The 23,871-nt window shown below is 39.1% G+C and overlaps 2 protein-coding genes across 4 annotated transcripts in view; one reads left to right on the top strand and one right to left on the bottom strand.

The window, feature by feature from the left end:
- Nucleotides 1–2,107, bottom strand: part of ARHGDIB (Rho GDP dissociation inhibitor beta) — a 19,182-nt gene extending 17,075 nt beyond the window's left edge. Inside the window, exon 1 of the mRNA XM_025455191.3 lies at nucleotides 1,950–2,107. The gene's annotated coding sequence lies outside the window, so the exon portion shown is untranslated. The remainder of the gene's footprint in view (nucleotides 1–1,949) is intronic.
- On the top strand, nucleotides 466–23,871 carry PDE6H (phosphodiesterase 6H). Of its 3 annotated transcripts, none has more exons than XM_025455192.3 (4): nucleotides 466–627; nucleotides 19,761–19,934; nucleotides 20,925–20,965; nucleotides 23,381–23,871. In XM_025455192.3, the coding sequence occupies exons 1-4, from the start codon at nucleotides 515–517 to the stop codon at nucleotides 23,455–23,457; spliced, it is 405 nt and encodes a 134-aa protein (XP_025310977.1). In that variant the 5' UTR covers nucleotides 466–514; the 3' UTR covers nucleotides 23,458–23,871. The 3 variants fall into 3 exon arrangements, with proteins under 3 accessions (XP_025310977.1, XP_025310980.1, XP_025310979.1); XM_025455195.3 differs by lacking the exon at nucleotides 466–627 and adding an exon at nucleotides 17,724–18,156; XM_025455194.3 differs by lacking the exon at nucleotides 466–627 and adding an exon at nucleotides 17,729–18,081.

Below are 23,871 nucleotides of genomic sequence, written 5' to 3'. Positions count from 1 at the left end.
CTAGGTATGCCAGTGGGGACTTTAATCCAGGGTCCTGGACAGCGCAATGCTGCCTACGAAAAAGGATGCCCAGAATGTGGGGTTAAAGAAAATTCCCCCCCAAGGGACATTTCCTAAAATGTCCTTCTAAGGCATTGTAGCTATTGGTTCTTCCTCTTTTTTTTTTTTTTTCCTGTGACTTTAGTCAAATAATTTAACACTTACTATCCTCTCAGGATTCAAATTTGAAAGTTTCTACCACCAGGCTTGACAAAGAAAAGGCACTTAACAGATGTTGGTTCTCTTCCTCTATCTGCCTAGTTTGTAGTCTCTGGGGCTTCTCTCTTCCTGCTAGCTGAAATCTGTAATATATCATGTTCCCATAAATTGGCCCAAGCCAATCTTTCCATCAGAATGACTCTGCTTGCTGAGCTTCCACTGAAAACCAAACCTCAATGTTGCTCCCAGCATACTTCCCTGGGGACAAATTCATGCTCTCCCAAACAAGGAAGAACTAAATCCCAGTTTCTGGAACATGCCAGTCAGTTTTTGCTCATCTGTAACATGGTTATTTCACGTGTGCTGGGTCTGGGCGGCACGAATGGAGAATGAACCCTTCTCTCAGACCTCTACACCTCTCACGAAAGAGTAAGATGATCTTATTACTACGCTTATGTCATGTTTGGATTGGGGAAGGATATTTTCTTGTAACCTTAACGAAACAAAGCAGTGGCAAACATCAGTGATGTCTGCCTGTGGCCAAACCTCTTGATTTCCCTGGCTCCTTCAGTCCTGCAGGGAGGACCCAACATGTTAGCCCTGATACCAGTGGCTTCACAGGAAAGGGTGACTCTGGGACCTCTCTGGGAGAGCAGTCAGCCTTCCTTGCTTGACCTTGAAGGAAGGAACAGCCCGGGGTTTATCAGACCCAGGTCACAAGTAACCCTATGTCTAGAGTTTAATGACACACCAGGTTGATAAAACGTGCTGACGGGAGCATCCTCTACAGGGAAGAAAGAATTTCAGATCATGCCTAAAGCGCTTCTAATGGTCACCAAATTCAGTCCTTTACGTTTTGAAGGCTCAGGGATCAGGTGTCCTAGCGGGGCTAACTGGATGTAGAACCCATCTCTTAATAAATTATTTGGTGTCTTCTATATTTGCTTTTAGTTCTCTCAGATGTAAAGAGCTATTATTATTTATATTATTATTAGTATTATTATTATTAACCTTTTTTTTTTAAAGCAACAACAGCAACTACCTTTCTGCCCATCTGACCGCAGGGATTTACTAAGTGGCCTTTGTTAATGGTAGAAATCAATCCCTCTATGACTGATGAGTAAATAACACTGTCCTACCATTCCTCCCCCTTGATGGTTAAACCCCACAGTACCCTAAGGGAAGCTTTCCTTATGCATTTCTCCTATATCACCAGAAAAATTCTTTAGTGAAAAACAGTTTTATGCTTGACAGCTTTGAGTCTTTATCTTTTTTCTTTTCAATCAGTCTCTTTTCTCTTTACATCTACCTAAAAACAGGAAACCACATATCTCCACCCCAGCAGCAACCCCTCATCTACTAGCATGTTCCACACCAGTGTGGGTCTACAGTCTTTTTGCTTCTGAATTTGGCTGGATGCCCACTCCTACCTTGTAGGAAACCCCTCCGGGCACTGCCCAGTAATTGCACTCATAGTCCTTTTTCCAGACACTCAGGATCTCTTTCCCAGGACTGCAGGGCACACCCTCCTCTCCCTCACTGAGCTCTCTCCCCTGAGTCATTGCTAAGATTCCCTGCTCTGACTTCCCCTTCTCTGCAGAACTGTACTTTCTTATCATAAAGTTTGTTTCAGAGATAATCTAAAGAAAGTAAGCTGGAGAGGGTCCTAGGCTAGCTGAGAGCTTGCCTCCCTTTCTCCCTGTGCCCGCCTATAGCCTCCCCAACCTCGACCTCGAGGTATTTCAACTTACATTCAGTGGCTCACAGCTCTCTGGGGTGCCTCTGTCTCTCACTCTGCCTTCTGAGTACTGGCAGTTAGAACAGGAAGGAAGTTAGTGAGGAAAAAAAATGTTTTAAACCTACTAGAAGAGGAAACCCTGGGCTGTCTCAAATCCTGTTCCTTTGCACTGCGTATCTCTTGATCAGTCAACTGAACAGTGTTCTTGTCAATTAATGGCACATGTCGGAACACGACTGCCCATATGAGTGTGGACACAGACATGCATGAGTGTTCATGCAAGGGGATTGAGGCCATAACCTTTGAGTGCTATGGATAATTGTGTGGATATGTCTAAAAATCGAGTCATTGCTGTGCATAAGCTTACTGAGGCAAGTAGCCTAAAACCAGTAGCAATAGATTCACATCAGCTTTACTTCATACCACTGACTTCTGTTCCTATCTGGTCTCTGCCAGCTTTCTTACCAGCCAGATATCTTGAAAGTTTGCTGGCAGCGAATGCAGAGTGGCAAGGAATTACAAATGTTAACTGTGTTTACGTGGCCTTAAACTTAAAAAAATTGCCCTCAAATAGGTTTTTGGTTTTGCTAGTTATAATTTCAAAATGTAGCTTTTTACTGCAGCACAATCAAATGTTACTTGCTGTAGTTTTCACTAATTTATTTAATTAATAAAAAAGTAAGGCACTGCTTTTGATTAAACCTAGGAATGCGGATTACAAAATAGCTTAAAACTTCATTTAATTCATAGTCTTCTAACTCAGAATATGTGGTAATTTAACAAGTACTAAAATGGACTTCATACCATATTTAAGGAAATGGTTTGTGAAGTAATTTAAATGGGAACAAGTTGCCATATTTAAACCATTTAAAGGATCATTGTTTAAACATTGAAGCCACATTTATTCCATACACTACGGATGCTGCTGTCAATAAAAAATGCTTATTTATGCTAACATTTCAATATTCAATATTTACATTGTTTCAATATGTGTAGAGCTGACTAATAAAGCAAGTATATTTGGAGAAATTGGCATTTATTTTGCTGTCGTTTAAACATGGTGCATTTTGTTCCACTTATTTTGTAAATTGAGGCTACCAGATAGATTGTTATCTTTAGTCACCGGAACCGAAACAGTCAAGATGGTGGTCATTTGGTGGGAGAAAAAAATATTAATATAGAAAAATAGAAAAAGGAAAACAGTATATAATTAAAATTAGCAAAAGTACTGAAAACCGAATACAAACTTAGTTTGTAAATTTCAAAATGATATGGATAGAAACTAGCCCTTGAAAGTATCTGACTGAATTATAAATCGAAGCAAATATTAATTCACATGGAAGAGAGTAAATTTTGTAGCTCAGTACTCTCAAGAGGGGACACATTTCTTCTTTCAATAATATTTGTGGAGCACCTTACCACCCCCCCCCCCCCGCCAGCTACTGTTGTAAGTACCAGTGAAACAGCAGTAGACACCAGACAAACTCTCTGTTCTCTTGTGGAAATTATGTTCTAGGGGTGACAGATAATTAAAAAATAACCCAGATAGAATAAATTATTTAGAACAAGAAGGATTTAAAAATTGGGAATGGTAGATTCATAGTCTACATGCCACTCCCTATTTCTCACGTTATTAAGGAAGACAGAACTAGTCAAACAGGGTTTTTTTGTGTGTGCAGTGTGTGTGTATTTAATGGGGTGGGAGACAGCATTCATAACTTTCAGCAAATTCTCAGTCCATTATCTCAAAAGGATTAAGAATTGCTAATTTAAAGCCCTTTCTTGATGATATAGCAATGGGCTTTCAGTAGCTTAGAGGACAACTGTCATGTTTTCCTAAAATACCTCCTGACGTCACTTCAGGGCAGGGATCTCTCTGAAATTCCCATTTCTCATTTTTCATAGTTCACTATTGACCTGTGTTTATCAGTTGGGAAAAGAGGCAAAGAGACTCTTTGAAGAGGCCTACCATGGGAGGCGTTCTCCCTCGAGCAGTAAGGATGCTCTTCCTTTAAGGATCTTAGCTGCTACCAAATGAAATCAACAGGACTTGGAAACCTGCTTAAGAATTTCCAGAAAAATGACCAAACCGGGCAGCCCGGGTGGCTCAGCGGTTTAGCGCTGCCTTTGGCCCAGGTGTGATCCTGGAGACCCGGGATCGACTCCCACGTTGGGCTCCCTGCATGGGATGGGGGTTGGGCTCCCTGCATGGAGCCTGCTTCTGTCTCTCTCTCTCTCTGTTTCTGTGTCTCTCATGAATAAATAAATAAAAAATCTTTTAAAAAATTACCAAACCATTAAAGTATTTTCCATCTTTTCTTTGTTGTTACAAGCATATGACTGAAAGGTAAATTCTAGACAAATCTTCCATGGGTCATGAGCCTCAAAAAGTGGCAAAAGGCTACGGCAGACTGTTAAAACTGTTAAAACTTTCTCTTTTTTGCACAGACCTATTTCTTTGTGGCTCCATGTTGAGACAATAAATTCTCAGAGATGACTTTCAACCCTGAAAGCTGTCCATTCAGAAATGTGTCCACAAGGCACTGTTAGCAGGCTGGCTAGGGGGCGGAAGTGGGGCATTGCAGTTAGATGGATGTCCTGGCTCTGTGTCTTCCCATCAATGTATCTCCGGCCATGGTTTCGTTTCTTCAAGCCTCAGTTTACCCACCTGTAAAAGAGGAATGATATCAAAATCCAACATTGCAGGAAGTGTTGGAAATAATGTGTGAGGAAGCATCCAGCAGGGTGCGTACTATAGAGTAACTGCTCAATACTCAATAAATGATTGAGGCTAAAAAAATCATCACCATCATCATTTCCACATTACATTTTGATGCTTATTATTGCAGACTACATATGAGATTGACTGGGAGAGAGTCTTTTTCATCTAAGTGCTCACCATCAGCCAACACACATCTATTTCGTATATATTACCTTCTTCTTCTTTGAAGATTTCCAGCTTTGATCTTATCCTAGATCCTAGATTATATTTTTTTCTGAATTAGAGTGTGAACTGTTTATACAATTTAATTTAGGACTTTGCTTTGTGTTAAGTAATTATTTTCTGAATAGTAGAGTTATTTCTACATCAAAATATAAAATGTGTAAGGAAGGGGCTGTGTCTTACATGTCTTGTATTATGTAGAATGGCTATCATAATATTTACCTGAATTATGCAAAAAACTGAGCAAAGTTCCTTAGTAGATATGTATCTTTCTAAATTAGATAGAAATACCTACATTCTACACTCCTGCTCCTTTTCTTTCCTCTGGTTAGAGTGTTGCCTTGGGGAAGAACAAATATGAATGTGAGTATAGTCATGTGTCCATAGGAGTCACGGAGACCAATCTGTATTCTGCAGGGGCTCATGGCCTTGGTATAAAGATTCATTTCCAAATTCAACAAGTCCTTAAGAATTCCCAGCTATATCCCAGCAACTGTGCATAGCAGCAGAGATAAACCCACTCCTAAGTCACAGTCCTAGATCTTTTGTTGCTAATAATGTAATGAGAAAGACAGAAATAAACAAATTAATTTTGGGGGGTGAGCTTGGGAAAAGAAATGTACACAGTGTATTATGAGAGAAGTTAGCAAGGACATCAAGGAATACATCTTGGAGGAAGTGACTACAGTGCCAAGTCTACCAAGTGAGTAGACATTGGGTACTTGACATGGGAAGTGTTGGAAGTGGAGGAGAAGGCATTTGAGGAAAGGGAAACCGTGAGAAAGGTGTGGCATCCTAAAATGTATGTGCGGGAATTATAAAGAAGCAGCTCGAGGTTGCTGGACTTCAAAATGAACATCATATAATGATGATAAATGTGCCTGGAGTGGGGCAGGTGGAGGGTCACATCCTAATGGACCTCTTATGCTATGCGAATAAGGAACTTGGTCTTGATCCTGCCAGTGATGGAGAACCACAAAAAAATAAAGGAGTCCCCTGAACAGTTTTGTGTTTTACCCTGTAGTTTTCTCTGGTAGCTGTGTTGATGGGTTTGATGGGAACAAAACCAGGTTGGAGACTATTTAAGCCTTAACTAAAGTACTCACAGTGGGAATAGACAGAGGTGGTCAGGTGCAAGAAATACTTAGGTGACATTGGCATGACTTGGTCTTTGGAGGGATGTGAAGGATGATGATGAAGAGGGACAAGGACTTACAGGTTTCTTTCAAGAATGACAGGGTTCTTGGTGGTACTATCAATTGATATAGAAAAGAAAAAAGAAAAATCAGATGTGTTGGGGGAGATTATGACTTGAGTTTGGACATGTTGAATTTGAAAACAACTGTGCCATGGATGCCTGGGTGGCTCAGTGGTTGAATGTCTGTCTTTGGTTCAGGTCATGATCCTGGGGTCCTGGGATCGAGTTCCACATGGGGCTCCCCGCAGGCGGCCTACTTCTCCCTCTGGCTATGTCTCTGCCTCTCTTTCTGTGTTTCTCATGAATAAATAAATAAAATCTTAAGAGAAAAAAGAAAACAACTGTACCATTTCAACTGTACTTTTTCTATAGACAGAAAGATATATAAGCCTAGATTTCAACTGTAGACTAATGATTCATACTTCATCAGGCTATGGATAGTGGTTTCAACCAAGTTACCCAAAGTGTGGTCTGTGGATCAGCAGATGGGCATCATCCAGGAATTTGTTAGAAATGCAAATTATTAGGCCAAATCCAGACCCATGATATCAGAATCTCTAGGGTTGGAGCCAGGAATCTGTTTTAAAAAACTCTGCAGGTAAATTGTGACATTTGAGAAACACCGGTTTAAACCATAGAAATGGATAAGACAATGCTGAGAAAGTATAAAAAGAAAAGTTGGCCACATCTAGGAATATCCTGTTTTATGCAAACTCTGCTTTCAGTATATAACCTGCTGGCTACTTTTCATCTCCTCTGCTAACAGCCTAGCTGTACTTCATCATGCCTCCGGTGGACTTTTAAGATAGCTTCCTTGTATTTTTTCCACTTCCATAACAGCCTAATGCTTTATTCTCAGAGTAGCCAGAGTAAGAAGCACACTCATGACTAGATCATTCCTTCCATCTGAAACTTCTAGGGACCTCTTACCCATTTGCAATAAAATGGAAGCACTTACCATGGTCTGCAGGTTTGCTCATTGTGGTGAGCCGTCTCCAAGATGGCCCCAATGATCCTGGTTATCATCCTTGATCACGTTGTATCAGGCTTGGTCTGTGTGACCAATAGAGCATGGCAAAAGTGATGCTACAATCAGTTTTGAAGCTATGTTATAAAAGACATTGTACTTTCTTTCTTGATCTCTTAGATCATTTGTTCTGGGGGAAGCTAGGTGCCGTGTCATAAGGATACTGAAGTGACATGTGAGTGACATATAGAGTGATCTACATGGTGAGAAACTGGGGATTTCTGCTGACAGCCATACGAGTGAGCTATGTGGGAAGTGAATCTTCCAGCTCCAGATGACTGCAGTCCCAGCAGCCTGACTCCCCCTCATGAAAGACAGCGCAGGAACCCCCCAGTTACACTACTCCTGAATAGACCTTCAGAAACCATGAAATATAATAAATTTTTATTGTTATGAGCTGCCAAATTCTGAGGTAATTTTTATGTTATTAGATAACTCATGCTCTCATGATCTGGCCCCTTGCACCACTCCAGACTCCTCTTTTCTCCATTCTAGTCTCCTGCTCCCTTGATAATCGTTACATGAGAAGTGAGTTCCCATTTCAGGAGTTATTCTCTCTGAGGAATGCTCTTCTTCCAGATAGCCTTACCTGATTCATTTCCTCATTGCGGTTTTAATTTACATTTCCCTAATGGATGATTACGGTGAACATCTATTTATGTGCTTATTGCCATCTGTATAATTATCAGTGAAATGTTTATTTGTATTTTTTGTCCATTTTCTAATTAGCACGTTTGCCTTTTTAATATTGAGTTTTGACAGTTCTTTGTATATTCTAGATGTAAATCCTTTGTTGGATGTGTAATTTGCAAATATTTGCTCCCAGCATGAAGTTTGTTTTTTTTATTCTCTTAAAAGAGTTTTTCAAAGAACAAAAGTTGTAATTTCTTTCTTTCTTTCTCTTTCTTTCTTTCTTTCTTTCTTTCTTTCTTTCTTTCTTTCTTTCTTTCTTTCTTTCTTTTTCTTTTGGAGTTCAATTTGCCAACATATAGCATATCACCCAGTACTCATCCCATCAAGTGCCCCCCTCAGAAAAGTTTTAATTTCGATGAGGCCAAATACATTAGATTTTCCCGTTAAGTACATTTGCTGGCAAGTCTAAGACCTCATTGCTTATTACAAGGCCCTGAAAATTTTCTCCTATTTCTTTTCTAAATCTTTATAGATTTACATTGTACATGTAAGTCTGTGATACACATTGAACTAGTTTTTATACAAGGTGTGGCAGTTAGGTGTGGAATTTTAGGTGCTTAAAGTGTGAAATTTAGGTTAAAATTCACTGTTTTTGTTTGTTTCCTTATGGATGTCCATGGATAAAGTGTCAATGCTCAGCACCATTTGTCCAGGACTTAGACGTTCATTCTCCAGCACCATTTGTTGAACAGAGTTTCCTCCTTCCATTGAGTTGCTTTTGCACCTTTATCAAAAATTAATTGGGTATGTTTGTGTAGGTATACACTTGTGTTCTTTACTGTTCCACTGATCTGTGTATCTATCACTCTGTCCATACCACATTGTCTTGACTACTGTAGCTATATAGTAAGCCTTAACAATAGGAAGAGTGATTCCTTCCCACCCTACTTTCTTCTTTTTCAAAATTGGTCTTGGCTATAAATTTTGGAATAAATTTATCTGTGTCTATTGAAAGCTTTGCTGAGATTTTGAAAGGAATTGCAATAAAAAGAGATCAATTTAGTGAGAATTGACGTCTTTACTATGTTGAGTTTTCTCATCCATAAGCATGGTATGTTTTTTCAACTATTTAGGTTGTTTTGAGTTCTTTTAAATTAGATTTTGTAGTTTTTAATCATACGAATCTTGTGCATGCTTTGTTAGATTTATACCTAAGCTTTCATTTTCTTTAGAGCAATTGTGAATTATGTTACTTTTTAAATGTCAGTTTCCATTTATTCATTGTTACATATAAATGCAATAGATTTTTCTATATTAATTTAGTATGCTTCTGGGATGTCTGGGTGGCTCAGCGGTTGAGCATCCGCCTTTGGCTCAGGGTGTGATTCCAGTTTACGGACTGAGTCTCACATCAGGATCCCTGTGAGGAGCCTGCTTCTCCCTCTGCCTATGTCTCTGCCTTTCTCTGTGTCTCTGATGAATAAATAAATAAAATCTTAAAAAATTATAGGCTTCAACATTACTGAACTCACTTATTAGTTTATAGGATAGTTTTAAAATGCAGATTCCTTAGGATTTTCTATGTAAACAATCATGTCATTTGTAAATAGAAACAGCCTCATTTCTTCATTTCCTAACTATATTCTTTGTATTTTTTCATTCCTGATTGCATTGGCCAGACCTTTCAGTATCACGTTGAAGAAAGGTGATGAGAGCATACATCCTTGACTTGTCCCTGATCTTAGAGAAAAAAACATTCAATCTTTCACAAATAATATGAGGTTAGTTGTAGGATTTTTTTTTAAGATGGTCTTTATGAGTTCCCTTCTATTTATAGTTTCCTGGGAGTCATCGTAAATGGGTACTAGGTTATGCCAAATGCATTTTTTGTGCATTTGTGTCAATTGATATGATTGTATGATTTTTCTTCTTTAAACTGTTGCTGTAGCACATTATGTCAATTGATTAGGCTTTAAATAGTCTTGCATACATGGAATAAATTTCACTTGGTCATGGTGCATTATTTTTATATAGTCCCGTATTTGACTTGCTATTATTTTGTTAAGGATTTTTACAGCTAAATTCTTGAGAAAGATTGATCAGTATTTTTCCTTTTTACTCTCTTTGGTTTTAGTGTTAAAAAGTCTTATGAAGGTAAAACTGGCCTCATGAAATTAGCTGAGAACTATTCCCTCTTCCCTATTTTCTGAAAGAGAGTATTGTATTACTATTTAATAAGTTATTTCTTTCAAGATTAACAATGTTGTCCTGGAAAATGCATAAATATGATGGGGTATTAAGAGAAGATAGGGACAATCTTGTATCTTCCTTCTTCACATTTAGGGTATTCCTCTCTGGAATCTGCTGTGTATTAATCACAGTGGGAATCTCAGTTGAGGAGGATCCAAATGCAGAGGAAATGTATCTTTGATGTGTGTCTTCCTACTCAAAGATATTTTAAGTAACACTAAAGAAGGATTAGAGATTAGTGCTTGTGTAAGGAGCTTGTAGGACAGCTAAAATTTTAATTACTTTTAATTACTAAGTAAGTGCCCTTTAACTCTCTTTCTGTATATGACTAATGATACTTTCCCATCTGTCAGAAAATATCAAGAACCAAGGATTATTGAGCTATGGAACGTAATTTTTTACAGTATTTTTATGATATTTAGGTTTTTTTTTTAAAAAAAGATTTTGTTTATTCATGCGAGACACTCAGAGAGAAGCAAAGTCATAGGCAGAGGGAGAAACAGGCTCCCTGTGGGGAACCTGATGCCTGACTCAATCCTAGGACCCTGGGATCAAGACCTCAGCCAAAGGCAGATGCTCAACCACTGAGCCACCCAGGTGCTTCTGATATTTAGCTTTTAAATTTGCAAACTCATTCTCATTCTCTGTAGTGTGCTGTTCTATGTGTTTTGACAAATGCATGGAGTTGTAGATTCACCACTATAATCAAGATACAGAGTAATTCCATTACCCTTTAAAATCTACTGCATTGTCCCTTTCATGCCATCAACTTTTCTCAATCCCTGGCAGCCACCTATTAGTTCTGCAACCTTATAGTTTTGCTTTTTCTGAATGTCATTAATGAAATCAGACAGCATAGAGCCATTCAACTCTGGATTCTTTCACTTTGTAAAAGGTGCTTCATATTCATTGATGTCATTACATATACCAATAATTCTTCTTTTCCAAGCAAAGATTTCTTGTCTTTGAAAATTTAGAGTATCCAGACAGCCAAGGTTCTTCCAGAGAAATTTCTTGGTCATCAATCACCTTGTTTAGAGCCATGTGACCCCATTACCTGGTTGATAAGATCAGAGATAGATAACTGATCAAAAGCCAGCCATGATGAGTCTAGCCAATGATCAATGAAGTAACCTAGGAGAATTGTTCTGTGTCATGGAGGCAGTATGTATTTACTGCTGATTGGCCAGGGTACTCAAACCTTCTAAGACTCAGCAGCAGCAGCAGCAGCAGTAGTAGAGGAACAGGTAGAAAGAACAGCCTTGGAACAGAGAACAATGGATACAGTTCCTGAAGATACAAAATGACCAGATCTTTAGAACTTCACAGTGTCTTGAACAGTGTTTCAGTTTCCATAAGGCCCTGCTGATGTGATTGAATTTCCTGTCTTCCACACTTCCCTTTGTATCCCACACTTTCTCTTTTTTTGTTGTTCTTTCTTCCTATATGTTCAATATTTTCCTTTTTCCCTAATATGTCCTTTCTGTTTAAAGAGATTCCTTTATCATTCCTTTAGTGTAGGTCTTCTGGTGATAGATTGTCTTAGTCTTTCTTTATTAAGATGCTTTTTCTCCCCTTTTCATTCCTGAAGGATAAATTCACAGACAGAGGCGATAGTTCTATGATCAGGACTTGAAAAATATTGTGCTACTTTCTTCTGGCCCTCTGGTTTCTGATGAGAAATCTTCTGTCATTCTATGTTTTCACCTCTAGGTAAGGTGATATACATATATTTTTTGATTGTTTTCAAAATTTGTTTTGTCTTTAGTTTTGTGGTTTGATTATGATGTGCTTTGGCATAGATTTCTTTGGATTTATCCCATTGGGGTTTGATAGCTTCTTGATTCCGTAGGCTTATGCTTTTCATCAAATTTAGGAAATTTTCAGCCATTATTTTTTCAAGTACTTGTTTTAGCCTCATCTTTCTCTTCTGTCCTGCAACTCTAATGATGTGAATATTAGATCTTTTAGTTTCCGAGGTCTCTGAGCTGCTTCCCCCTCCTCCTCCTCCTCCTCCTCTTCTTATTTTTTCTTCTTCTTCTCTATTTATTTTCTCTCTTTTGATCAGATGGGATAATTTCTATTGTTCTAGCTTCAAGTTCACTGATTCTTTCTTTTGTCTTCTCTTTTCTGTTGTCAAGCCCATCCAATGAATTTTTATGCTGATAATTGCATTTTTCAGCTCTAAAATTTTCATTTTGTTCTTCTTTAGGTACCTTGTTACTGTTGAATAGTGGTGACAATTCGGATTCCCCACATGGGCCCCTTAACACCATTCTAGTAGGAAGGAAGACGGTGCCTTATTATCACTGGTTGTAGATGAAAGTCTAAGATCTCCAGGTGGCCTTCTCTGATACTACTCGGGGGGGTGGAGCAGGGTTACATAAGTATAGCTGGACCAGGATGGAAGTCTCTTTACTCAACCTGTGCTGATGAGGTTGATGTGGCCATTTTTTTTCCCCTCCATAATATTGTATTTGTTGATGTTGGATTTATTTCCATGGCATAGGATAATTTTTGTCTAATTGTTTTTTGCCTAACTAGAATACTTCTTTTCTGGTCATTTGTCTACAAAGAGTAGGTTTTTTTGAGAAGATTTTTTTTTTTTTTTGTCTGCTCCTGTTTGTGTTTCTGGGTTGCTGTCTCTCTTGCCTCTAGTTCAGAATATACAAAATAAAAAGAGAACTCAAGGAATTTACTGCCACATTATTCCTAAGGCCCTAAATTCCCTATTTGGTCTCTCTTTTTCTCTTGACCTTTTAAAATACTCTTGTGTTTGTTCTATGTATAATATCTAGGAATTTTAGCTGTACTTTGCAGGAGAAATGGGGGGAGGAGTATATCTGTTCCATCTTGGCTCAGAGCTGGATGGAAAATAAATTTTTAAGTCTTTAAAGCAATTTAAGAATTTTATAATCATAAATCCTTGAGAGCTAAATTAGAACCACTTTAGAAGAGTTTTTCAAACTATATAGTTGGTCATATATCACACTCCTCACTCTCCATTCTTCTGGGTCTCCATTTTGCCGGGAGGGCAAAGAGTCACAGTACAACAACCCTCCCCCTTCCTCCAAAATTGAGAATCACTGGTTACAAATCCTGCTACTGATCAATGTGGTTTATCTTTCTCAAGTGTTTTGGGATGGAAAAAATTGAGAACCTTGGCACATTATGACATATGACATGAAGAAATTGAAACTTGAAGAAGGGGCAATCTTGTCACACAGCAGAGATGTGGTGAAACTAAGCTTGCACGTGAATCTACAGTGGTACTATGCCAACAAATTATGTTGGTACCTTGTTAAAATGCAGCTTCTGGTTCAGTTAAGTCTGGAGCAGTGCCTGATGTCCTGTATTTCTAACAAATGCCCAAGTGGTGTGGCTGCTGTTACACTTTGAGTAGCAACACTCTAGAACATTCAGCTTATTTTTCTTTTCACTATCTGCATGAATTGCAGTTGTTTAACAAAGAAATACAGAATGGGTGGGTTTCACAGATAAGAATCTCAATATCGGATCCCTGGGTGGCGGAGCGGTTTGGCGCCTGCCTTTGGCCCAGGGCGCGATCCTGGAGACCCGGGATCGAATCCCACATCAGGCTCCCGGTGCATGGAGCCTGCTTCTCCCTCTGCCTGTGTCTCTGCCTCTCTCTCTCTCTCTCTCTCTCTCTGTGACTATCATAAATAAATAAAAAAATTAAAAAAAAAAGAATCTCAATATCTATGTGCCTGGTGTGTAAGAATAGAGGAAGGTCTGAATGGTAATGGAGACACAGATGTGGGAGTAGAAAGACTCATTCAAACACCAAACACTCTGCTGGCTCTGCAATGCATTTGCTGCTTCAAAACTCCTCTAATTTTGGTGAAGACCAAAGGAAAGCTTATCAAAAAAACCCCATAAGCTGTTGAGCAGCCCATGTAATCTGCTTGGGGCTGTCAGTTAAGAATCTTTCCCCTCCTGGGAAGGATAAATTGACCTTCTCTCTATATAATCTTATGGAGTACAATTCTCCAACAGGTAACAATTTAGGGAATGCACATTACAATTCACTAACAAGGCATGAGAGAGATCAGCAACACATGCATCTTGGTCTATTCTGCTTTGCTGTTGTATAATAGAAAGGAAGCAGAATATGCAGAGCGTTCCAAGATTTGGGCCTTGGTCCTGGCTTCACTACTAACTTATTATATGCAGTTGAATAAATCACATCATTTCTCTATGATAAATTTGTCAAAAGAACTTACTGATACTAGCATATGAGCTAAGGTCTATATATAGTGTTGTACAAGTTAATACTAGTGGCTCAATATAACCGAAAAACTGAAGTCAAGTGTGCCAATGAATTGGTTTGTAGCCTGAGCCTCATACTCTGAAGCCTTTGATATTGAAGATCCAGCAATCAATTTTCAAATAAATGGCATCAGTTATTAGTTATCAGCTACCACTTGGGCTTTTTCTCTGTCAAGTATCACTGCATTTTGTGTCATTTTTGGTTTGTGGTTCTATCTTACTGAGGAAATGTATACATTACCTGTTAGGGAGAGATATCGTATACTTTTCAATGTCATTGCTCACATGATTAGCATCCCAGTGTCTCCACTGCAGCAAGGGACATTATGATTCACTCCCTTCTTCTCAGTTACCTAGAGTCTTATAATAATTATGACATGATGTGTGTGTGGTGGGGATTGATTTATGATTGGGTGTGTGTGTGTCAGAGAAAGGGAAAAAATGAGGGGTAGCAAGTACTAACAGTGGGAATGGAGGAGCACAAGAGATATTGAATCACAAATTATGAATATGTCCCTGGATATCAACACTTTGTGTGTGTTTGTGGATTTAATACCTACTTATTGACAGGAGAGAGCCCAAGTCAGTTTCGCGAGAGTATTCAATCATCAGAAAATTCCTAAGCCTGTCCCAGTCTAACCCCTTATTCTTCCAACTTCTTTGCACCTGGGTTGGTGCTTTAATCTCATAAGAGTGGGATTAAGAAGCATGTGGGTATTACAGGGAGATAAATCAGGACGCAAAGGTCCTTTATTCATCTGCTGTGAAGAGGGCAACTAGACAGTTTATAGGAGCAACATTCAACTCTGTGAGTATTTCTCAACTTCTGATGTTTAAGAAAGGCTTTGTGGGTGGTGAAGGGTTGATGTGGCTCTAAAATAAAGAGATGGAAGAAGAGAACTTTGAATCTGAGCCTGGACTGGGGCCAGGAATGAAACTAGGGAAAACATGAAGGAAGTACACCACAATGGCCTTATAATATCATGCAGCAGGCTAATAAGTGAAACTTGATTATTACAAGGTCGCTGCAAAAATTTATTACTAAATTCATTTTGAAAGAACTCCAAACTGATTCCTTCCTTTTTGTGGCTCCCAGTTTTCTGGGAAAGGAGGGATGTGGGGCATTAAATGACCACAGAACAAACAGTTCTTTACACCCAAGACGTGCTAAAAAAGACCAAAACACAAGAGGAAGACATGAAAGAGTGAGGATAAGGAGAAACAGAGTCAAGAGCCAGCCAGGAATAACCTCAATGCAGTACAGATGGCTTAGCCTTCTTCCTCTAAGGTCAAAGTATTTGTTTGTTCCAATCTGAAGGAAAGTACTCACTGGACTTTTGTTCTTGTCTTTTCATGGCTTTGGTTTGAGTCTTCCTTGGCTCTCCAAATTATTTGATTTTCTCTGCTTCAGCAGGACCCTGGTAACATTTAGGGACAACTCCACCAGTGCAAAGAGAGCACTTCTACATCTATCTCCTCCTGACCCCTCTTTCCCTTAGTCCTTCAACAATAGAATTGTCTATTTGCTTATATCTTTTCCAAGAAAGAAAGAAAGACCTGGAAGTCTGGGATGATGATAGCAGCATCAGAGATCTGAGTCAAGAACCTTCTGAAATCGCTCTTCCTTAGCTGGGATTTATGGATGATCATCCTCTGTAGCTTTCTACAACTGAACTCTGCTGCCTTGGGTCCAAGGTGACACTAACCTTGGTTCCTCATAAAACCATGCCTTGACATATTACTTTGCTGCATCCACTTCTTTCTGTAGGACAACAGTTCATAGTCTCCAAAAGGGGAAGGGCTAATATTGCTTTAAAAAGAGAAAACCATTCTGCGTCACAAAGGAATGAATTACTTGACACTTCTGGGAGGCAAAAATGTGAAACATCTTCTTAGAGCTAAAATCAAGTCTGAGACTAGATTGAGGATTGTTTAGCCTGAGGGATGCCCTTTTAATTCACAAGAAAGCATGGCCAGGATAAGTTTAGCCTTTGGTGATATCTGTGGTGGACAAGACTAACTTCCAAGGCTGGAAATGGTCATATTTGTTCTGCTCCTTCCAAAGGTTTTAAAGAGAGAACTGGGGGCACATCTAACACTCTAGGAGTTAGTTGATTGTCCTACATACTCAAAAATGAAATATTATACATGAAAGACACAATAAAAATAAAATTCTTACCCATTGTGCAAACTCTGAGTGTCATGAGGATCCATGGATTAGCCAGGAACCTATTATAGAACTCTTTCTGAAGAATTCCTTTACATAATGCATCACACCTACAAAGGAACTCTGTCTGAGCCTAGAGGTGTAACTTCAAAATTTTATAGGTAAATATGCAAAAGAAACTTATAAGAAAAAAGGAGAAGTACAATCAGGGAAAGATGGAAGTCAAGTGTGATTTTTAAGTTCTTTGGGGCTGCTTTTGGGGATGTCAAGGAATCCAAAGAGAGCTTAAGACAGAATTTTAAGGCCAGGCATAAATTAAAAGGGTGTTGGAGGGATGCAGAAGATTACTCAGCAAGTGCTGATGACAGTCACCTCTCTGGTACATAACAAGAGCTCTTCAACAGTTCACCCAGGAGAAAGGGTGTAGGTAGGGCAGGTGAACCTGTGTCACAATCATAGATTTGTTTGCCTGGCTTCCTTGATTCCTAAGGTCTATTACATAGTTACTGTTTTTCTGAGCATTCTACATTGAACACTTGTTTACATTATTCCCTTTACTTTTCCCCATCACTCTAAAAATAAGATATATTTGAATCATTTTATAGATGGAATGAGATCCAGAGAAGTTATGTGATTTGTCCAAGGTCACATAAACAGTTCTTGTGGAGCAGGAATTTGAGAATATATCTATTTGATTCTAAAGCACAGAAATTTTACATTGCATTGCCCCCAAAGGGTAACTGATTAGTTTATGTTAGGGCTTCATATTATAGGCTCTGGATCTAACCCAGTGGGATCCTAGTTAGAACTTCTAGATAAAAATAAAAGATGCCCAGTGAAATTAGAATTTTGGATAAACAAAAAATAATCTTTTGAATAAGTATGTATCATGATATATTTGGGATATCCTTATCCTAAAAAAAACCCATTTGTTGTTTACCTGAAATTCAAATTTAACTGGGTGTCCTCCATTTTTATTTGTTAAATCTGGTAATACTAATGCTAGTAAACTCTCCAGATGAGCTAAAGGAAAGTTTGTGCTTTCTTACTATTTTGAAAGAATTGAGAAGTCCAAAAAACTTGATCTGAGAGAAATTCGCTAGTTTTCCTCTATAGCTTTGTCAGAGCTGGGATGTGTCAGTCACTGGTGGTAAACTCTGAGAATAATGTTGCTCTTGGCTGCCCACCAGCAGTTTCCACAGTCCCAACCATACTTGGACACAAACTGTGCCTGTTTACCAGGGCAAAAGAGGGTCCATAGCACAAGAACTGGATTCAGTAAACAGATGAACTGGCAGCCCATTTCTGAAAACCACTGAGAGGTTTGTGAGGAGAAGACCAATTGTTGCCTTCTTTATGGTTTAGTGGAGAATTCACAGGGTCAGAATCTCATGACCCAGTGTTCAAGATATTAGTTCAACTTCTCCATTTATTTATTCACCCATTGGATAAATATATATGGCACCCCTGCTATGTGCCAGGCCTTTTTCTAGGTTTTGAGGTCGCAGAAATGAACAAAAATGGAAAAAGCAGCCTTATGGAGCACATTCCAGTGGGGAATTAAGATAAGATCCATGGCATGAACAAATGATCCAGAGCCCTGGCCAGATTGACCATCCTTGATACCTGCTCACAGGTTAGTCAATGTATTTCTGTTGAAGAAGTTGAGAACTAGAAGGAGAAAATTAAAATAGTAATTGGGGAAAAGAAGGTAAGGAAAAATATCTTTTACGCAAGGATGATAATTTAAACTGATTTTGAAAGTAATAAGAAAAAGTTGGTGAACTTGAAGTTATAAAATATAAGATTTGAGGCATGGTCCATGTGGCAGAGAAAGAGAAAGAAGATTTGCATGGGCCAAAGATAGCCAGGAAGAGTCGGAGCTAAGAATATTAGCATAAATCAATAATTTATAGATTATATAAATAAATCTTCTAGGTAGCAGGGTACGGAAAGGACTGGTTCAGGGTAAGAGATTAAGGCTACTTAGCAGTTCTTTGGAGCCTTTTAGAATCTTCCTTCCCAGGATAAGTGTTACCAACTTTTGTGATAGAAAAGGAGATTTAGATTACTTTAGATTACTTTAGATTAGCAGACTTACTTTTAAAATTTATCTTATTAATGCATTTTTGTACTTGAAGAAGACAATGTACAATTCTTCCTTTTTAAAAAAAAAGGATCTTATTTATTCATGATAGACACACAGAAAGAGGCAGACAGAGGCAGAGGGAGAAGCAGGCTCCCTATAGGGAGCCTGATGTGGGACCCAATCCCAGGACCCTGGGATCACAACCTGAGCCAAAGTCAGATGCTCAACCACTGAGCCACCAGGCATCCTGACAATGTCTATTTCTGTAGTTAAAGTAAAAGTCTGTGAAAATCATATTGGGGGGCAGCCTGGGTGGCTTGGTGGTTTGGTGCCGCCTTCGGCCCGGGACGTGGTCCTGGAGACCTGGGATCAAGTCCCACGTCAGGCTCCTTGCATGGGGCCTGCTTCTCCCCCTGCCTATGTCTCTGCCTCTCTCTCTCTTTCTCTCTCCCTGTCTCTCATGAATGGATAAATAAAATCCTTTAAAAAAATCATATTGGGTAAGTCCATGATTTGGATAATGGGAGAAAATGTTGAATATTTCGGAGAGGTCTGTGGCTAAAGAACCTCATGTCTGGATATGGAGTTAAAGCATAAACTTACTACTTAATCATATTCCATTGCGTTCCTGTGTGTGTGTGTGTGTGTGTGTGTGTGTGTACTGAGATGTATCAAATACCGCACGGGTTAGTGTCTCTGGTTCAGAGCTCCCCTGTCCAGATGACTATATTGTTATCCCCCAGAACTAGGAGAGAAGTATCTTGATCACATGAGGTTTAAGCAAAATAAGGACTGGAAGGTAAAAAGCCCATAAAATGTGAGGCAATAAACATTAAGAGTCAGGTTATTATGTAGTTGGGTGGGAAAATATATAAAGCTTAAAGAACATACCAGTTCTGTGAAGACCGTAGGTAGCATTTAGTCCATTTCCCTCTCTTCACAGAGAGTGGAACTGGTGATCACAGAGGGGAGGTACATATCATAATAAATTTACATAGAAAGCTCATGACAATTCATTGAAGCAACATATCTACCTAGATTTTTGGTTTGTAAATCTCTCTGTTGTGAAAATCTCTTTCTTGAAAATCTCTTTAAAAGATGGTAAGTTCTTCCCTTTTGTTTTAACAAAAAGTCCTGAGCTTTTCTGGAACTTCCAGTGAGGGTCTAAGAAGCAATGGTCTCTGTAGCCTGAAGGGTCTTTTTTTCCCCTCCTCTCACTATCTAAGGAACCTGAAAGAGAACCATCAGACACCCAGGGACATCAGGATGAGTGACAACACTACTTTGGCTCCTCCAGCTTCAAACCAGGGTCCCACCACCCCCCGCAAGGGGCCCCCCAAGTTCAAGCAGAGACAGACACGCCAATTCAAGAGCAAACCTCCTAAGAAAGGTGTGAAAGGGTAAGACCAAAATGAAAAGCAAGATTTGCTATTATTTTTTCCATCACAAGCTTGCTTTGGTTTTTGAGAAATTAATGCTCCCAATATTAAACAGACTTACAAAGATTTCCACAATCTTTGCTGAATCACGTTGTTAGCCCTGGAAGGTTTTCTCTCAGTCCCCAGGTCTGTGTTCACATTTAACATGGTAAATGGGGCCTGTAGCAACCTTTGACTTACCTTACCAGACTTTTTTGACCACTCCTTTTTACCAGTAAACCCTGTGGTTTAATTTGGAGTACTAAAACACTGGCCATTTCCAGAACGCAGAGTTGATTTTTATGGCTGCAAAAGTTATGTCTTCAGTTCTTTATTTTTCTTTCTCTTCTTGGCAACACCCTATTTATTCTTTAACATACACCCATATGTTAATTTCTCTTGTGAAGCCATTCCTGACTCTCTTGGACAAATGTGATCATTACTTCCATGTTTGCATCTTGTACATTCAACTATCATAACTTGAATTGTTTTACACTAAATTTGTTTATTTACATCTGTTCTCTGAGATTGAAGTTCCTCGGAGAAAATTAGCTTTTCCTTAATTCCCTATGCTTAATACACTGCCCGCCACATTGTAAATGCTTGATAAGTGCTTTTGAGTAACTAACCAAATGGATGAATTAATCATTTTAATATCTTTCGTACTGTGCTTTATTCCAATTTCTATTTTTTTAAAAATGGAGCTTGACTAAATTGCCCCAGTGAGAGTTCTCTTTGGCTCTCAGTTGTTTTAGGCTAAATTTTTACGAGGGGAAAATCTCTCTCCACTGGGACACACTGTCTGAAACCAGCCTGAGTGATATTGTCTTTGCCCCAGGTCAACGCAAATAAAAATATTTCTCAAAGACAAAAACTTAAACCTCTTCTTCCCCCTTAGGAAGCTTTCTCAATGAGTCATTTTGAGATCTTTTCACTCTGATGTCAGCTAATTTTTCTTTTTTTCCCCCATAGGTTTGGAGATGACATTCCAGGCATGGAGGGGCTAGGAACAGGTGAGCCACACAGGAGTGTGGACTTTCACCACTCTACATACGTTAGGCCTCAAAGGGCTGTGAAAAATTATAGAAATAGCTAAGGCAGCAGATATTGGAAGACATAGAAGTGTGGGGCTTAGTTGAACCTCCTAAGTAAGTACACGTGTGCCCAGAGCCAAACATTCACAGAAATCAAGCTAAGCCCCGGAGATACAAAATCTTGTTGTATTAACCAATGCTTGAGGACATATGGTGATTTGTCGACTTTCATGGTAGAGAGATTCTCAGGGTTAGTCTATCCCAACTTCATCACTTCTTCAGAAGAGAAACCTGAGACAGAGGGGAATTGAGTGACAATCTGAGGCCACAGAGTGAGGTATTGGAAACAAGGGAGGGGCTTGGAGACTTTTTTCAACCCAGGCAAACCCCTCCCTAACCAACTTCCTCTTTTTACATATTCTCTGGCACCTAGAACAGGGCCCACACACTGAATGTCTCCAATACAATATTTTTTAGTTGGCTAGAATAATTTGAAATGGTGGATAATGAATGCAGATTACTGGACATTCTTTTAAAAATATTAAACTTTATTCTTTATAGCAGTTTTACGTTTACAGAAAACTTAAGCAGAAAGTATGGAGCTCTTAATACCCTTGTACAAAGCTTCCCCTATTATTTGCATCTTTCATTAGTATGGTATATTTGTTATAATTGTTGAGCCAATGTTGGTAACATTAGTATTAACTAGCATTCATAGCTTATATTAGAATTCATTCTTGGTGTTGTCCAGGTTCTGACAAATACACAATGTTGCATATCCACCGTTACAGGCATATACAGAATATATGCCCTAAAAATCCCCTGGGCTTCCCCTGTTCATCCCTTCTCCCACCCTCCACAAACTCTTGACAATCATGAACTTTTTTACTCTCAAAACTTTTGCCTTTTCCGGATTGTCATGTAGTTAGAATCATACCGTATATAGATTTTTCCAGACTGGCTTCTTTCACTTAGCAGTATTTATTCATTTAAGATTCCTTTATGCCCCATATGGCTTGATAGTTCATTTCTTTTTTGCCACAGAATAATATTTCATTATATGGCTGTATCACAATTTGCTTATCCTATTAAAAGACATTTTCTTGCTTCCAAATTTTCACAATTACAAATAATACTGCTACAAACACCATTGTGCAGGTTTTTGTGGACATGTTTTCAACTCATCCAATACACTTTTGATAAATGCTGTAATCAGTAATCAGTGTCCTCACCAAGCAATTCTCAGTGTATTTGCTTTTTACAGTCAAATGCCACTTCTGGGATCTCAAATACATTTTCTGGCTACTTTATAAAGCTCATTTGCTATTCTGCTAAATCAACTGCTTCTGTATTCTGGCCAGGTGTATATAAGAGCAGCAGATTTGCTTTGGGCTCTGGAGGATATGCTTAACTCTGCCAACATATTTGGAATACAGGAGAGAGCTTTATACTGCGGGGAGATCTGACATCTTTGGCTTGGTTCCAGTCCCATCTCTATAACTCAGATTTTTTTTGTAGGCACTTAATCTCTTTGGGTTCCATTCAGCTTCTCTGTAATTCAGGGATTATAATATTTTATATTTTTTAAGCAAAAAATTGAATTAGTAGATGCCTTGAGATTACCTCTCAGTAGGTGACTAGATATAGCAGGCATTTCAAAATGTAAAGGAACTAAAGAGTGAGTCAGAGAAGCCCAAGGAATGCATCTGAACGAATAAGGAGTAAGAAGACAGTGGATTTCCAGATCATGGGAATTTAAAATGCTTCTATTTCTCATTTTAATCCTTGGCCTGACTAGAATTCCCCTATATTCCTTCCATAGTGGTTGTGCTTTGAGGAGACCCCATTTGATCAGTGACTTGCACCCTCTCAGGCTAGCTGTAGTCAATACCTTGGGTCACCTCGCCAAAGCCTTGCAGAATGAAACCAGTGAAGATGCCCACCTAGTGACGCCTGTTCTGGGGGCATCAGAACCCTGTAAGGGATTAATGAAGCAATCAGTCTAATCCTTCCAGGGCTGTAGGGCCACTCTAGATAACTTCCTGGTTACTGAGACAGCGAATAGGAGGAGTGAGGTGTCTCTGCCTGAAGGGTGTCTTTTTTTTTTTAAGATTTTTATTTATTATTTATTTTAGTGAGAGAAAGAGAGAGAGAGAGAGAGAGAGGAAGCACAAGTGGGGGGAGGGAGGAGAGGCACCAGCAGACTCCCTACTGAGCACATAGCCTGATATGGAGCTCAATCCCACCACCCTGAGATCTTGACCTGAGCTGAAATCAAGAGTCAGATGCTTAACCCATTGAACCATCCAGGCACCCCTGAAGAATGACTTTTCTGTGAATAGAAGAAGCTCTAGGGGGGTGGGGTCGGCTTACAAGTTCTTCCCTTTCTTGCAGATATCACGGTGATTTGTCCCTGGGAAGCGTTTAGCCACCTGGAGTTGCATGAGCTTGCTCAGTTTGGGATCATCTGATGCACCACAGGTTCTGTCGCTCTCAACAGCATCGGCTGTAATTTTGATTACTTTTGCCCTATTGATCTGCCGGAGTCTTGAAATTCAGCTGTTCGGAAGTGGTTTCTTCAGCTTACACAGTCATTTCCCCTCCATTGCTATGAAGAGTTCTCATAGTGTCAGATCCTCTCTTGCCATACAGTTCAGCTCAGAATAGTGGATGCAAATTGTCTTTTATTAGGGCATTTCAAACTTTACCATCTTCCCCCATCAGCTGGTTGGAAATCATTGATAGTTTTCTAGATTTTGTTTATTTGTTAAATCTTTCAAATCTATTTGGACTAGGCAATCCCAATAATTGGTAGTAGCTTTTAAGAGAACATTTATGTCATTCCCTTCCTCTTCTCATTTAATAAAGAAGATATTTACCTTCAA

Source organism: Canis lupus, chromosome 27, assembly GCF_003254725.2.
Source record: "Canis lupus dingo isolate Sandy chromosome 27, ASM325472v2, whole genome shotgun sequence".
Taxonomy (NCBI): Eukaryota; Metazoa; Chordata; class Mammalia; order Carnivora; family Canidae; genus Canis; species Canis lupus.
This window is presented reverse-complemented; position numbering and strand designations above follow the sequence as displayed.

What these genes read in the sequence shown, in the direction of transcription:
- PDE6H (XM_025455192.3), top strand. Translation starts at nt 515, where the DNA reads ATGCCAGTCAGTTTTTGCTCATCTGTAACATGGTTATTTCACGTGTGC. An exon ending in TCTACACCTCTCACGAAAGA is followed by an intron (nt 628 to 19,760) that starts GTAAGATGATCT and finishes TCACTATCTAAG; the next exon opens with GAACCTGAAAGAGAACCATC. An exon ending in CCTAAGAAAGGTGTGAAAGG is followed by an intron (nt 19,935 to 20,924) that starts GTAAGACCAAAA and finishes TTTCCCCCATAG; the next exon opens with GTTTGGAGATGACATTCCAG.